The 14,521-nt window shown below is 35.6% G+C and overlaps 1 protein-coding gene across 1 annotated transcript; it reads right to left on the reverse strand.

Annotated features, from left to right (window-relative positions):
- Nucleotides 1-1,644: 1,644 nt before the first annotated feature.
- LOC103443717 (small ribosomal subunit protein eS30z/eS30y/eS30x) lies at nt 1,645-2,457 on the reverse strand. The gene is made up of 3 exons (XM_008382608.4): nt 2,307-2,457; nt 2,084-2,221; nt 1,645-1,872 (listed from the first exon to the last, which is right to left on the reverse strand). Exons 1-3 carry the CDS (start codon nt 2,308-2,310, stop codon nt 1,826-1,828), a joined length of 189 nt encoding a protein of 62 aa, XP_008380830.1. The 5' UTR covers nt 2,311-2,457; the 3' UTR covers nt 1,645-1,825.
- Nucleotides 2,458-14,521: the final 12,064 nt, after the last annotated feature.

Genomic DNA, 14,521 nt, shown 5'->3' on the forward strand with positions numbered 1-14,521 from the left:
GTGAAAGGTCTTAGGTTTAATTCTCGTCAAAGGCGAAGTTGAATCATATTATTATGAGAAGTCCATTGTAAGCTTTAACCCACTTCCCACCCTTTTAGTGTAGATACTATCGTTTGTTAAAAAAATAATACAACATTAAACGAAAGGGGGACATTGAACTCGAAATATTAGGTATAAAAGTCTATGCTCTTAACTAATGAGTTACAAATCCCTCGCACAAGGAGGTGGGGCTGTGGCGTATTCGATCTGTAGGTGTAAGCAAAGTAGCGTGAGCAAAATCATAGCATAGCGTTTGGTTTTTTCCTTTCTCAATCTTTTACGAAACGACTAAATGGCTGAAACGGCCGTCGCAACAACGTGACAGCAATTGGCAGGCCTCCAACTCCAACCTTTTGTTTTCATTTTTTGTTGCTATCTCCATTTGTTTTTTAAACGTTGTCGAGTAGACATCACTGGACAAAGCTCGATAAACACTTGACAGTCCGAATCCCATTGGATCCTTGCGATCCTAGTCAACACTTCCGAAATATTCAAAAAAAAATATTTACAATTTGTGGGATGACCAGATCCTCTTTGTAAGGATTCTATGGATCAATTCATCTTAACCGTTTATCATACATTATGTGATCAGCTTTTGCTAGGTATTGTTTGTGTTTAATTTAAAATAATTTCTGACCACAAAATGACTAATGAGCGGATATGATGAATTGACCCCTAAGATCCTCACAAAGAGGATCCGAATAGGATCATGTTCCCAATTTGTGTAGGAATGGTCGGATATTCCGATGTTTTCGTATTAAAAACGGCAAAACCAATACAAAAACTATGATTATTTGTTGATAAAAGACTAGGTAAAAAGAGAAGCTATGATATTGTCTCCATAACCAGCTCCAGCTCCAGCTCCCAACAAGAAGATTATTACTTGCAATCAAACCACCCCGCCCGCCCGCCCCATGGGCGCCTGCGATGCCATCTTTAAAGGGCGAACTAGAAAAGCAGTAGGCCTCGAGAGCTATCTTCACTTTCAACATCCAAACCTATATCTCGCTATTATATACTATGGAGTTCGATCGTGGTGACCTCTACTCTAGCATCTCATCATCAATCAATGTTCGAATCATCGTGCAGAGACGAGTCCCAGCAGTGATGTTCGAATCATTGTGCCAAGTGTTTGTGACATACTGCTACACTATTAGATACAATCATACAATTGGAACACCCCACTCTGCAGGGTCTTAAGATTTTCATGTTCAAGAAACCAATTTTGTTTCTGCTTTCATCCAGAGTAATCATGACAGATTCACTAATAGTACTCTGTTCCTCATATACGCTCATCAGTTCATTCCCATTTCTAGTCATGTATTCCGTGGCTTAAACTTTTAAAGGAAAATGGTTTCAAAGACTTGTGGGTTGACGAAGGGAGAAAACAACCGAAATCTAAACACATTATCACTTAACTTAAGATTTCTAAACAAACAAACAACTCCTTAATCTCTTAACCCTCTCGTAAACAAGAATAACAGTAATTTCTAGTAGGATCATAAAAAGGTGGCATTAGTGATGCCAAAACCAATTATAACAACGAAACAACAAGGCATGAGCAAATCAGAGCTTAAAATCAAAGACCAGTACCAAACAATCATGTGGTCAAAAGTAAAACATATTACTAAGCATTTCCCAATCTGAACATCATAGAGAGTGCTCCTAAAGGGTACAAGTTAAACATAACCAGAAGCTAATCGAACTGCTACAAAATTTCACAATCCATATTTCAAATGAAACTAATCCCTCATTAAAAACCAGTAAAAGTCCTCACAGAGCAACCTTACTTCTCGGAAGAGTTCGGCCCCCTCTTCTTCCCGAATCCAACAACTGCAAATCGAACCAGATATTACAATCAGCACCATCCAAATTACCAACCTTTAGCACCTCAAACGCATTAGAACTAAAAAAAACCAACATCACATTTCAAAATTTCAACACCCAGAGACTTCAATTGAACTAATTTATCAAATCCAAAGAAACCCTAATCCCAAAAAATCATTAAGTATTTAATGAGTGAAAGTGAGAGCGATGAGCTTACCGGCTGTGACGAATCTCCTGTTGTACTGCAGCCTCTTGTGGGCGCGGCCTCTGGGCTTCTTCTTCTTGTCTTGCTTCGCCACCTTCGGAGTCTGACCCCTAACCTTCCCGGCACGTGCGAGCGATCCGTGAACCTTACCTGCACAGCACTCACCCACCGTTGCAGACCAATCAAAAATCGAGAAAATCCACATAAAAAAGGGGAAAAAATGTGGATCACGTACCCATGGCTGATCGGTGATGCCGCTGCTGCAGCTGCAGCTCTGTGTGTTAGCGCGCTTCTTTTTGCGATATAGGGTTTTGGCGGAGGCGGAGAAGTGGGACTATATAGGGTTAAGGTCGTTCAGTAGGAGTATTTATCAAATATAGTAAAAAATTAACACTTAATTTAAAAAATGTCAGTTTTTATATAAACTTTCAAATGTATCTAAAATTTTACTTAAATGGACACAAATACTCTTAAATTTAACAATCAAATAAATTAAAGGCTTTTTAGCCACTGTCGCCTCAAGCTTCGGTCCAATTTCACCTTCGCTCCTACACTCCACCACCATAACCCTATCCCTTTCGACCCCCTCATCACTGACAATGAGCGTCGTTGTGGTTACTACAAGTGGGAGCAGCAAAATTTCAATCATGTCTTCAATGCCTTCTTTCTTCCCACGACCTGAGTCTCAGCTCTCCCCCACCCCAGGCCGCCAATTCATGGACGCAAAAACTCTTTCTGAATCGCATCAATTCTCTATAATCTTTGAACCCAATTGGAAAAGGAAAATTTTAAGAAAGAACCACTAAATTTATCGCAGTGTGCGGAAATTTAGATTGGAAGGTGGATGGTTTGGATTGTGAGAGAATAAGGGTTTAGGTGGGTTAGGGATTTTTGATTTGGGCATGTCTAATGGATTTATCCTCCAAATGAAGAAGACGACTTTTTTTTACATTTTTTTTATTTATAATTTTTATTTTTCTTACTAATATCATTTTTAGTTTTAAATATAAAAATAGTTTTGAAAGTTAATCCACATATCGTTATATGATTGTATTTGTGAGCGTGCCACATCATTGCACTAGCAGAGCAATTGACAGATTTTTCACAAAAATACTAAAATGATCACGATAGACAAATTCAAAGAAAGACTAAAATGATTCACGATAGACAAATTCAAGGAAAATACAATTGATTTTCATTGTTAAGGACCATATTAACGAGTTATGTCAATGTCATGAACCATTTTGGCCAAAAAGCCTTTAATTTATTTGATTGTTAAATTTGAGGGTATCTGTGTCTATTTAAGTGAATTTTGGATATATTTGAAAGTTTTTGTAAAAAGTGACTTTTTTGAAATTAAGGGTTAATTTTTTGCTACATTTGATAAATACTCGTTCAGTAGCATGACCAACTTCTCTGAACATGTTGTACGGTTTAAGGTAAATTTATTCAAATGTACCTTTAGACCATCTCCAACTCTTGAGGATAAAACTTAAAATTTTAAGTCATAATCCATAAACTGTTTTTCTTTTTTAATAGTTGTAGCCTAAAATTTTAGCTTGAGATTATAAAATAATGATTTATCCTTTTTTTTTCAGTAACTTTTTTTAGAAAATAAAATTTATGTTGATTATTCTAATTTATTTTTATGAACATTTTAACGTTAAAATATTTAAATTATGATAAATAATTAAAAATCATACAAATATATAGGTATTTATAAAGTTTTAAGTAAATTTGATTTAAATTATTTATTTAAATTATTTTGGGTAAATTACATAGTAACCCCTCAGGTTTGAGGTCTATTTGCAATCTTATACAACATCTTTAAAACATTTCACTTTCATATCTCAAGTACTATTTTATTTCAATTTCATAAAACCGTTACATTTTCCATCCATGAATCTATTAAATGCTGATGTGGCTGCCACATATATGCCATGTGGCTGCCAAATGTCTGCCACGTGGCAAATAAAATAATTTTTTATTTTTTTTTAAAAAACCTGAAATTGGAAGAAAAAAAAAGGACCGAACCCCTGTAACCCAGAAGAAGAAGGAGGAAGAAGAAGAAGAAGAAGAAAAAAAAAGAAAAAAAAGAGAGGGACCGAATTCAGAAGAAGAAGGAGGAAGAAGAAGAAGAGAAGAAGAAAGAGGAGGAGGAGGAAGAAGAAGAAGAAGAAAAAAAAAAGAAAAAAAAAGAAAGGGACTGAACCCAGAAGAGAAGAAGAAAGAGGAGGAAGAGAAGAAGAAAGAGGATGAGGAGGAAGAAGAAGAAGAAGAAGAAGAAAAAGAAGAAGAAGAAGAAGAAAAAGAAGAAGAAAGGGACCGAACCCAGAAGAGAAGAAGAAAGAGGAGGAGGAGGAAGAAGAAGAAGAAGAAAAAAAAAAGAAGGGACCGAACCAGAAGGAGGAAGAAGAAGAAGAGAAGAAGAAAGAGGATGAGGAGGAAGAAGAAGAAGAAGAAAAGAAAAAAAGAATGATAGAACCCCCTGCAACCCAGAAGAAGAAGGAGGAAGAAGAAGAAGAGAAGGAGGAGGAGGAGGAAGAAGAAGAAGAAGAAGACGAAAAAAAAAAAAAAGGGACCGAACTCAGAATAAGAAGAAGAAAGAGAAAAAAAAAGTGGCAGAGAGGTTTTTTAAAAAAAAATTAAAAAATTATTTTATTTGCCACGTGGCATATATGTGGCAGCCACGTCAGCATTTAACAGATCAATGGATGAAAAATGTAACGGTTGTATGAAATTGAAATAAAATAGTACTTGAGGTATGAAAGTGAAATGTTTTAAAGATGTTGTATAAGATTGCAATAGACTTCAAAGCTGAAGGGCTACTATGTAATTTATCCTATTATTTTTTACGTTAGATTTAATTTTGAAGCGTCAAATATTTTTTTTACCATTAGATTTGATCTCATTTGATCACAACCGTTGGATTATAAGTAAAAAACCCAAAAAAGATTGAAATATGACAGTTTTGTAAGTCCAGAATAATTTAAGCCAGACTTAATTTATGGGGGGAATCTAGATTGAAGATATATTTTCCTTATTAACCCAATGGTTGGAGATGGTTGGAAATGGTTGGGGGGGGAGTTTGAAGCTTATATTGTAAGCTCTATCCTATGAGTTGGAGATGATCTTAGAGCACTTCCAGTGTTGTAAGGCCCCCTGGGCAATGGACAACTCAATCTTCTTAAATGAACAGTAACTGTCTATAGTGAATAGTAATTGTTCAAGTCAATCTCTACCCCTAAATTGAATAGCCCAAGAAATTTGTATTAAAATATTCGTAATTTGTATTTAATAATAAAATAATAAAAGATAACTTTATTTTTAACTTTGGATAATAATAAAAGATTGGTTGAAAGTATTTGAAAATATTAAAATGTCGTGTAAAGTGGAAGAACATGGTTAGGTATTTATAGAAAAAAAAATATAATTTTTTTAATGTTTTTAATTATTTTTTATAATTTTCTACAATTCTTATTTTTTATTTATAATTTTTTAATAATTTAAATTGTGGAGTATTGCGTCACATAAACAGAGCGCTAGACTAAGCAATTATTGCCTGACTTCTCTATCGGGCTCGCCTTAAGCCCAATTATCCAAGTTGGCTAGAGTGTTCTGGGAGGGGTAATGGATTTGGTTGCCTATCCCCAAGGCAATAAGCAACGGTAGAGTTGCTCTTAGAGCAAGTCGATCCATTTTATGAAGGTAAGGACAAGGCAAGTGCAAGAACATGTAAATTACCGTTACAATTAACTTTGAACTCGCTTTTGTGCAACTCCACCCGTTTAGAAAGGGTAAAAGTAAGGTCAATTACTACTCACAAATATATATATATATATAGGGGTGTGCTATCCACATACCCATTTTTACTTCTCACACACCCCTTGTTAATTTATGTCCGTTGATCTTCTTCAATTCATCCGATTTGATGGCTGAAAACTAAAAAGGTGTGGGAGAAGTAAAAAGGGGTGTGTGGATATCACACCCCTATATATATATCTTCATTCATCTTCCACATGTCATCATCCCGTTAGATCTTTGATGAGATTTCAATCACTCTCATTGTGCCATATGTCATAATTCATTAATAACATGCGCTTAGATTTTTGATAAGATTCTCAACCATTCACGTAGTGCCACATGTCTTTATCTAATCTTTTGATTTCCTCATATTTCTCCATAAAAAACCCTTCAAACCACCATATTTACTAACACTAAGCCTTCTTCATCCCCTCTACTCATCTCATTCATAGATGTTTAGAAAAGTAAGTTCTTTCAACAATGTCTAACCTAAGGAGGTTGCAAGAGAGTTGAGCAAGAAAACGAGCGAGAAGATGAAGAATGAAGAAGAAGACGTGCCCAACACCAAAGGCATAAAGAAGCATCAACTTATCAAGTTGTGCAAGGGATATCATCAATCGATCAGCATAACCAAGAAATAGGTGGTTTAACAACTGATCGTGTGTTGAACCTCAACTTACGTGAGGGAAACCGAGGTAAGAATGTCTTGGAAGATTACTTTATTCCAAATAGTTTTTACCTAACAAATTATTTTCATAAAAGATTTAGGATGCACCATATTTGTTCAACAACATCATGGTTGTTGTTTACAACTATGGTAATTACTTCCTTCAAAAGAAGGATGATGCACGTGGTTTAGGTCGTCTTCTGAAGCAAAAAATGATGGTTGCCTTATGCTTGCTTATAGGGCAGCTGCAGACGTAGTTGATGAGATCAAGAGGATGGAGAGATCCATTGTACTCATGGAAGAAAATATCGAAAATATCGCCGATCGTTTTTTTGACTTACCGATATTTTAATGAGTATCCAATGAGTTTTCGTCAAAATATCGCGATATTTCTCGATATTACTTATAATATCGCGATATTAGCTATAATATCGCGATATTAGTCCAAAAATTCCTGAAAATTTGGAAAAGTCTCAATTTTGAGCATAGAGGGGTTCGAACCCCTCCCACTTAACTCCTTAACGCCTTAACCACTGTACCACTTATGTTGTTGTGATAATAAGCTACAATATTTATATATATGGTTTTGTTTTGAATTCTTTTTACAAGAAACAAATTTGCACATATTCCAAATTTTTTGTGGTATTATATTTTAAATTGTGTCAATTAATTACTTAGTCAATGGCATGTGGTTTTTAATTTTTCTATTTTTTATTTGGTCACTTACATGGTAGGGCTGGAAAAAATTCCGGAAAATCCCAAACCAAACCGAAAAAGTCCCAAACCCAAACCAAAACCATCCTGAAGTTCGGGAATCCCATCCCGAAAAATACCGAAATTTTCGATATGGGATTGGTTTCCAAATCCCATTTGTTTGGTAATCCCGAAAAATACCGAAGTATTCGGTTTCCTATTGAATTTTGGGTTTTGGTTCTTGAAAACCATTGTCATGGTTGCTAACTACTCTTCAAAATACACTCACTCTACACATAGAGATGATGAAGATAGTGAAAATTTTGAACCTCATAGGAACTCTATGTGTTACTAAGCCACTCATGTATCTTACCATGCAATGTATAAAGTGTAAAATATTGTACTAATTCATTATATATAAATGATTATGGTGTGTTTAGATTTCTTTCATTAATTTCTACATATTTTCTACACTCACAATGTTTGTCAGCTCGCTATATAATCAACTTGATAATGTTAAATCCATCATGCAATGCATTTCCTTCCAATTTTTTGTGATAAACTAATAGATAATTGACTAAATAAACATCCTGCAAAGTTTCAATAAAAATTTCCAAGTTTTTCTTACAATTTCCGTGGTTTCCATGTAATTTTTATCGATATCGATATTATCCCGATATTTCCATCGATATTTCCGTGTTTTTGGACTACCGATATTTCCGATATTACCGATATTTTCTACCTTGATTGTACTAGACTACCCTGATAAGTTCTCCACTATATACTGCAGAGTACCTCCACCGACCCATCATAGCTGACCTCAAAATGCTTCTTTAAAAAGCTGATTGTCGAGGTTTTCCTAGATTGGAAGCATTGACTGTATGCATCGGCAGTGGAAAAATTGCCCAAGTTCATGGCAAGGAGATTACGAAAATTGAAACGCTATAAAAAGTATCACTTTAGAGGTAGTGCCATCATTTGATACATACATTTTGCATTCCTTCTTTTGTGTACTAGGATCTAAAAATGACCTAAATGTTCTTGGTCAATTGCCTCTTTTGATGTGCTAAGAGGAGAGTCGCCTCAAATCGCGTATGAAATCAATAGTACAATGTACTCAAGAGCGTACTATTTAGTTAATGAAATTAACCCATTGTGGACCATTTTTGTCAAGACCGTGTTAAATGACATAGAGAACGAAAAACACTTTGTAGCACAACAAGAGTATATGAAAGATGTGAAGAAGTGTTTTGGTATCCTCCAAGTTCGTTAGGTAATCATTAGAGAAGTTGATCGATTGTGGAACAATAGGCAATTCGAAGCATCATGATGATGTGCATCATCTTGCACAACATTGTGGAGCAAAAAATAATCAAGAAAATTATGGATGCGACACATGAACTATTGGGTAAAAAGATAAAATTACCCTTGAGGCACACCAAGATTCCCACACGTATGCAACGGACAATAACGGCTCAATCGAGGTCAAAGGTGATCAAAATGGTATTTATTCAAAATCCTCTCCTCACTCCTCATCAAATCCTCACCCACAGGGTAACTCCTAATTATTCTTTTCAAATTGGGATTAATTACCAAATTAATTGCAAGATATTATTTGACATAATATCTTGCAATTAAAGCAAGAATTCCACCATAAGTGGCCGGTCCCTATTTCTCCAAATAGGGCTGGCCACACCCCTATATATAGCCCCACATTTCTCCAAAAACCTAAGTCCAATCTTTCCCTAAAAATCCCTAAACACTTTCTCTCTAAAATTCTAACTTTGGCATCGGAGATTCTTTGGCCAAAGCCCCCTATTCATCGTGGGCGCGCGAGGCTCTTGGACATTGTAATATCCCTGAATTTTTTAGACACATGATTTAGTTATTCAAAATTTTTATGATTAAATGGAAGAATTTGAAAGACAGATTAATGGATGGTTATGAAATTCAATAAAAGGGAAATAATATAGGAGTTGAGATTGACTTTGTATCCTAAGGGTTGAACTTATATCACCTATCATTTTCCTTGGGTGAACTCGTTGGAAAGAAAAGAAAAAAGAAAAAAAAAAAATATATATATATATATATATATATATATATGTGTGTGTGTGTGTGTGTGTGTGCGCACGCACGCGTGTGTGTCATCAGATTCCCAAGTTCCACCTGTCATACATGCAAGACGGTTGTACTTGTGAATTTGCTACCTAACAGACATTGGTTCCAGGGAGTTAACGAAACCTTCAAGGAAAAGCGAAATGTTGAAGACAGATTAAATGGACACTAGAATCTGAGAAAGCTTTTGAGGTGTTGAATGAAGTGAAGTGGGAGACTACCACACTTGTGTTAGGGGGGAGTTGACGAGACCTTTAAGGAAAAAAAGAGGGGGGGGGGGGAAATGGATGGTTCTTCCTATCTTTTCTCCTTGATTCATTTCCAAAAACACAAAAGCTTTTCCTTTCTATGTGTATGTATATGTGTGGGTATATATATAGACAGTTTTCACATACAATATTGTGGAGAATAGATAGTATTGTGGAGAAAAGTCCTACATGTCGTTGATTGGTTGAGTGAATTGAAGGGGATTACTGATATAACTGGTGACCAAAGATGCAATTGAAATCCTTTGAGTGTTATGCTATTTAAATAAGGTGGTGAACTACGATTGGCTTCACAGGGTACGTAGGTAGTCTAACTCTGAAGTTAGATCCAACTGAAATAATTTTTTTTTTGAGTAAGTGTTAAATAAGGAAATTCCTTGTTGTTGATATAGTAAAGATTAACCATGCTTTTGTTTTGGCCTACCACTGTGTTTAGCTTCTAAATTTTTGAAGTGTTACATAGTGGTATCAGAGCAAACGATCTTACTCTGCAAAATGTTATGGTTTTAAGCTCTTTGTTGATATTACATTATTTCATAAGTATTATGAATAATGGTGCCTTCGTGTGAAATATATATGTGTATTGTGAATCACTCATTGTCAGGGAGGGAATGCAGCTTTCATGGATGATTTTGATGACTTGAGAGTGAAAGGGACTGTGTGGTTCCCCTAGGTTTTGATCCTCGAAACCGTCAGAGAATGTTGTGTGGATGGGCTAATCCTGTGGGATAGTCTATGTGGCATAACTGGAGAAAATGGACACTCCTAGATTGAGAGGAACTAGGAGTGAGGGGCACCGTGCGCTGCCTTGGGTTTCGATCCCCTAAACCTTTGGGGGCCTATACTGACGAACTTGTACCCATAGTCTGTAAGGAGGGTACTTGTGATCCATGTGGTGTAGGAAGCAAATGGACACTCTATTACCCTAGTTTGAGTTGTTGTGAGATTAAAGTAAAGGTAATCGGCCGCGGGACTAATCATCAGGTTAGATTATTTTGTACTCGGATTCTGAAAAAGAATCGTGGTAAAGTCTTGTTTAGCCAATGATGATTATGGCTAGATATTCTGATTATTGGTATTGCCATTGATTGTGACTGGAAATTCTAATATTTACGAAGACCAATGTTATTTTATTTATTTATTTATTTATTTTGAACAAGAAATGAACTCATAGACTGAGGTTTTGATTTGTTCCATATAAACGGAATTGTGGGATTGGCCTAAATCCCTTTCATTATATAGTGGTCGAAAATATCGAGGACGAGATTTATTTTTAGGGGATAGAATGTAATATCCCCGAATTTTTAGACGCATGATTTAGTTATTCAATTTTTTTATGATTAAATGGAAGAATTTGAAAGACAGATTAATGGATGGTTATGAACTTGGGTGAACTCGTTGGAAAGAAAAATACATATATATATGTGTGTGTGTGTATGTGTGTGTGTCATTAGATTCCCAAGTCCCACTTGTCATACATGCAAGACGGTTGTACTTGTGAATTTGCCACCCAGCATGCATTGGTTCTAGGGAGTTATCGGGGAGGACAAGACCTTCAAGGAAAAAAATACCGGGGGGGGGACTGGATGGTTCTTCCTCTCTTTTCTCCCTGATTCATTTCCAAAAAACACAAAAGCTTTTCTTTTCTATGTGTATGTATATGTGTGGGTAATTTAACTGGTGACCAAAGACGCAATTGAAATCCTTTGAGTGTTATGTTGTTTAAATAAGGTGGTGAACTACAATTGGCTTGATCTTTTCACAGGGTACGTAGGCAGCCTGACTTTGAAGTTAGATCTAGCCGAAATAAATCTTTTTTGAGTAAGTGTTAAATAAGGAAATTCCTTGTTGTTAATATAGTAAAGATTAACCATGGTTTTGTTTTGGCCTACCATTGTGTTTAGCTTCGGAATTTTTGAGGCGTTACAACTATAATCTTAAGTGTTATTATTTTGCAGGTGCATTTTTGTCAAAGGAGAAGAAGGCGGAAATTTGCATCCACAAATATGTTGTAGAAGATACCAAGACATGATGAACATTTCAAAAGCTAGAATTTATCAAGCTCATGACTACATTGAAGAACATGCCCAACACTCAAAATTCCCATACCCGGCCTGGTCCACCCTATTGCATTTTAAAATGAGTTCAGTTTGGTCCCTCCAAATTTGGGTCCGGCTTAGACCATGCCCACCCCTAGCCCCTTCCCCTGCCCCTCACGTTACTGGGTGGTTTATGGTTGATTTCTATTTTGTTTTTGAAATAAAAAAAAACTTAGTTTCCTGTTGGAAACAAATTTGTGCACCGCCGTAGATGGTGGAGGTATAAACCCGAGCAACCTAGAAAACAGAGAACAACCGTGAGCAAGCCTAAGACTGGGGCCCGGGGGGGGATGATGGTTGTGTGTGTGTCAGCCAAAGGTTCTTCGACTAGTCAAGTTAGTAAGTAGTTTTAGACTCAAGCAATTGGCAAGAGAATTAGAATATTGAGATTGTGTTACCTGAGACGAACCTTATATGGGTGTATTGATATTGTTGGGAGAGAGACATGAACAAGCTGAAAAAATCCTAGAAGATATTTAGAAGTAGAAATTGCATCCTCTTAGAAGTTGTGATTACTTGCAGTGCACGTCAATTCCTAGATTGTAGGAACTCCAAGACTTATGAGGAATCTGATTGTGTCCATATCTAGATTAGATCTCATGTCTTGCGGAACAAGCATATTCATAGTAGCAGAGTCGTTTAGACTTCGCATATTGCCCCAGAACAGGGTAATGGTAGCACCGCTGCTCTGTCTAATCCAGCTCGGCTCAGAGCTATTAAGTCCATACCTGACTTCTAAGGTAACGTCATTTTGATTAACCTTACTTCGGCCCTGAAAAATCATGGTCCCATAATTTCCCCTAACTATGTATCTGAAAGGAAACTTATTCCATTTGAGGATAAATAGTTATCTAAAGACTATGCCTTTCGAAGTAAGTTGGAATATGTACCATTTAGTCTTCTAACTTTGTGTGGTGATCTGATTCTTCGTGATGTAATGGAGATGTTTTGAATTCAGACATGGGTGCCATAAAGTTAGTAATGATGAAGCTTTGTGTTTGTTGTGTGTACGAAAACAAGAAATTACCTCCGGTACTCTTCAATGATGTTTAACCATTGGATTTGCTGATCCCGAGGCATATTTCCAACAATCTTCCACTTACACTAGAGCCATTTAGCTATGTGGTCAGTGATAACACCTCTTCTGAAGTCATTTAACAAATAGCTAAGTAATAAGCCTAGTTGGTGAATATCTATATGTTATCCACAGAAACATTCTTGAGATTAACAACGTCACCATTATACATGATTCTCAATCATATGGTTTAGTCTCTCAATAATGTTCAAATCTTGATGAGACCTTGATTCCCTAGCTTGAGCTATCGCTTCATTAGTGTCGTAGTGGGGTGTGCTAATGACATTTTCTGGTTAGAACCAAATGAAGAGTTCATAAATGAACTTTCCCATCCAAACAAAATTGTTGTAAGCTTTTATATGGCAACATATTTTACATTTATAATCAACACTACAGTAACTACTTTTAGTGTTTCCATCTAATTATCTCTTTAGTCTTAATAAAGAGATATCCAATTGTCTCTTTATAACAAAGAGATATCCAATTATGGATGTGATATTAGATTCATAATCTAATATGTTTACGTTTTCATTAACTACTCTAAATCTTCCTCATTCTTAAGGAACCTATCCTTTAGCATTTCTTAAGTACTTAAGGACTTACTTGACAATTGCCATGGTTCTGATCCTGGGCTTGCATTGATATCGTCTTGTAATGTTCTAGGCAGAACTCATAAGAATGTTTTTCATACTATATGAAATACATAAATCACCTTTCTATGTATGCATACATGACTCTGTTTACGTATTATGTTTCTTTGGGAGTCAAATGACACATTCCCTTTAAGAAGAGCAACTTCCTAGTCTGACTGGAATTGTCCTTCTTTTGAAGTCATTTGAGAAATTTGAACATATATATACCATATATATACCATACATTTCTCCAACACATACATCCTATCATTATAGAATGCTAAAAGTAATAAGTTTATCGAAGAATAATTCTTTTCATTTCGAAAATTTAATATATGGTATATATATGTTCAAATTTAGGAATATGATTAACTCTCACTAATCTTTTGTAAACCTAGTAAACAAAAAATTCATTCACATCCTTACAAGAAACCAAATGATTTAATATTTTCTTATGAAATGCTTATAGCTCTCACTAACTTGCTTAGATTCATGATGGATGGATCTCTACAACTGACACATCTTTTGATTTTGGGTCTTAGAAATATATCATCAAGGCTATCTTGATAATGGTTTCGAAGCCCATACTATGTCCAAATGTTGAATCATCATTTAATTGTGGCGAGCTATATTCGAATTAATTGAAACCATGACTATGTCAAGGATGGTTTCTTCGAAGTCAACCAATCTTTTTGGTTGTAGTCACCTTAAGCTACCAATCATTTTTGAAGGTTCCATTATTTCGGGTCAAATGGTATTATACCATTGAGTATATGTCATATATACACTCAATGTAGTCATAAGGATCTTCTTTCTAATTTCTTTCAAATCAAGAAATGTAACTCTATAATCTAGTCATAAAGTTCAACCTTCCAACTAAGACGGTTTATAGATCATTCTCGACTATCTTGGAGCTTGTGGTGTAGGAACCAGGTTGTTAAGTTTGTTGACTAACATCTGTCTTCTTAAAGAACTCATTCCTTGAGTTCCATCTCTCGTTCATTTTCTCTATCTTAGGCAAACTTATTCGTAGGATTATAATGAACTATGCGATAAACAACCTTTGTTAGTTGGATTGTAGAAGTGATATCCAAAGGTT

This window comes from Malus domestica, chromosome 09, assembly GCF_042453785.1.
Source record: "Malus domestica chromosome 09, GDT2T_hap1".
Taxonomy (NCBI): domain Eukaryota; kingdom Viridiplantae; phylum Streptophyta; class Magnoliopsida; order Rosales; family Rosaceae; genus Malus; species Malus domestica.

Bases quoted from the DNA above. Each gene is read 5' to 3' on its own strand.
- LOC103443717 (XM_008382608.4), bottom strand. The intron at 1,873-2,083 runs GTAAGCTCATCG...TTCGATTTGCAG, and splicing joins CAGGAGATTCGTCACAGCCG to TTGTTGGATTCGGGAAGAAG.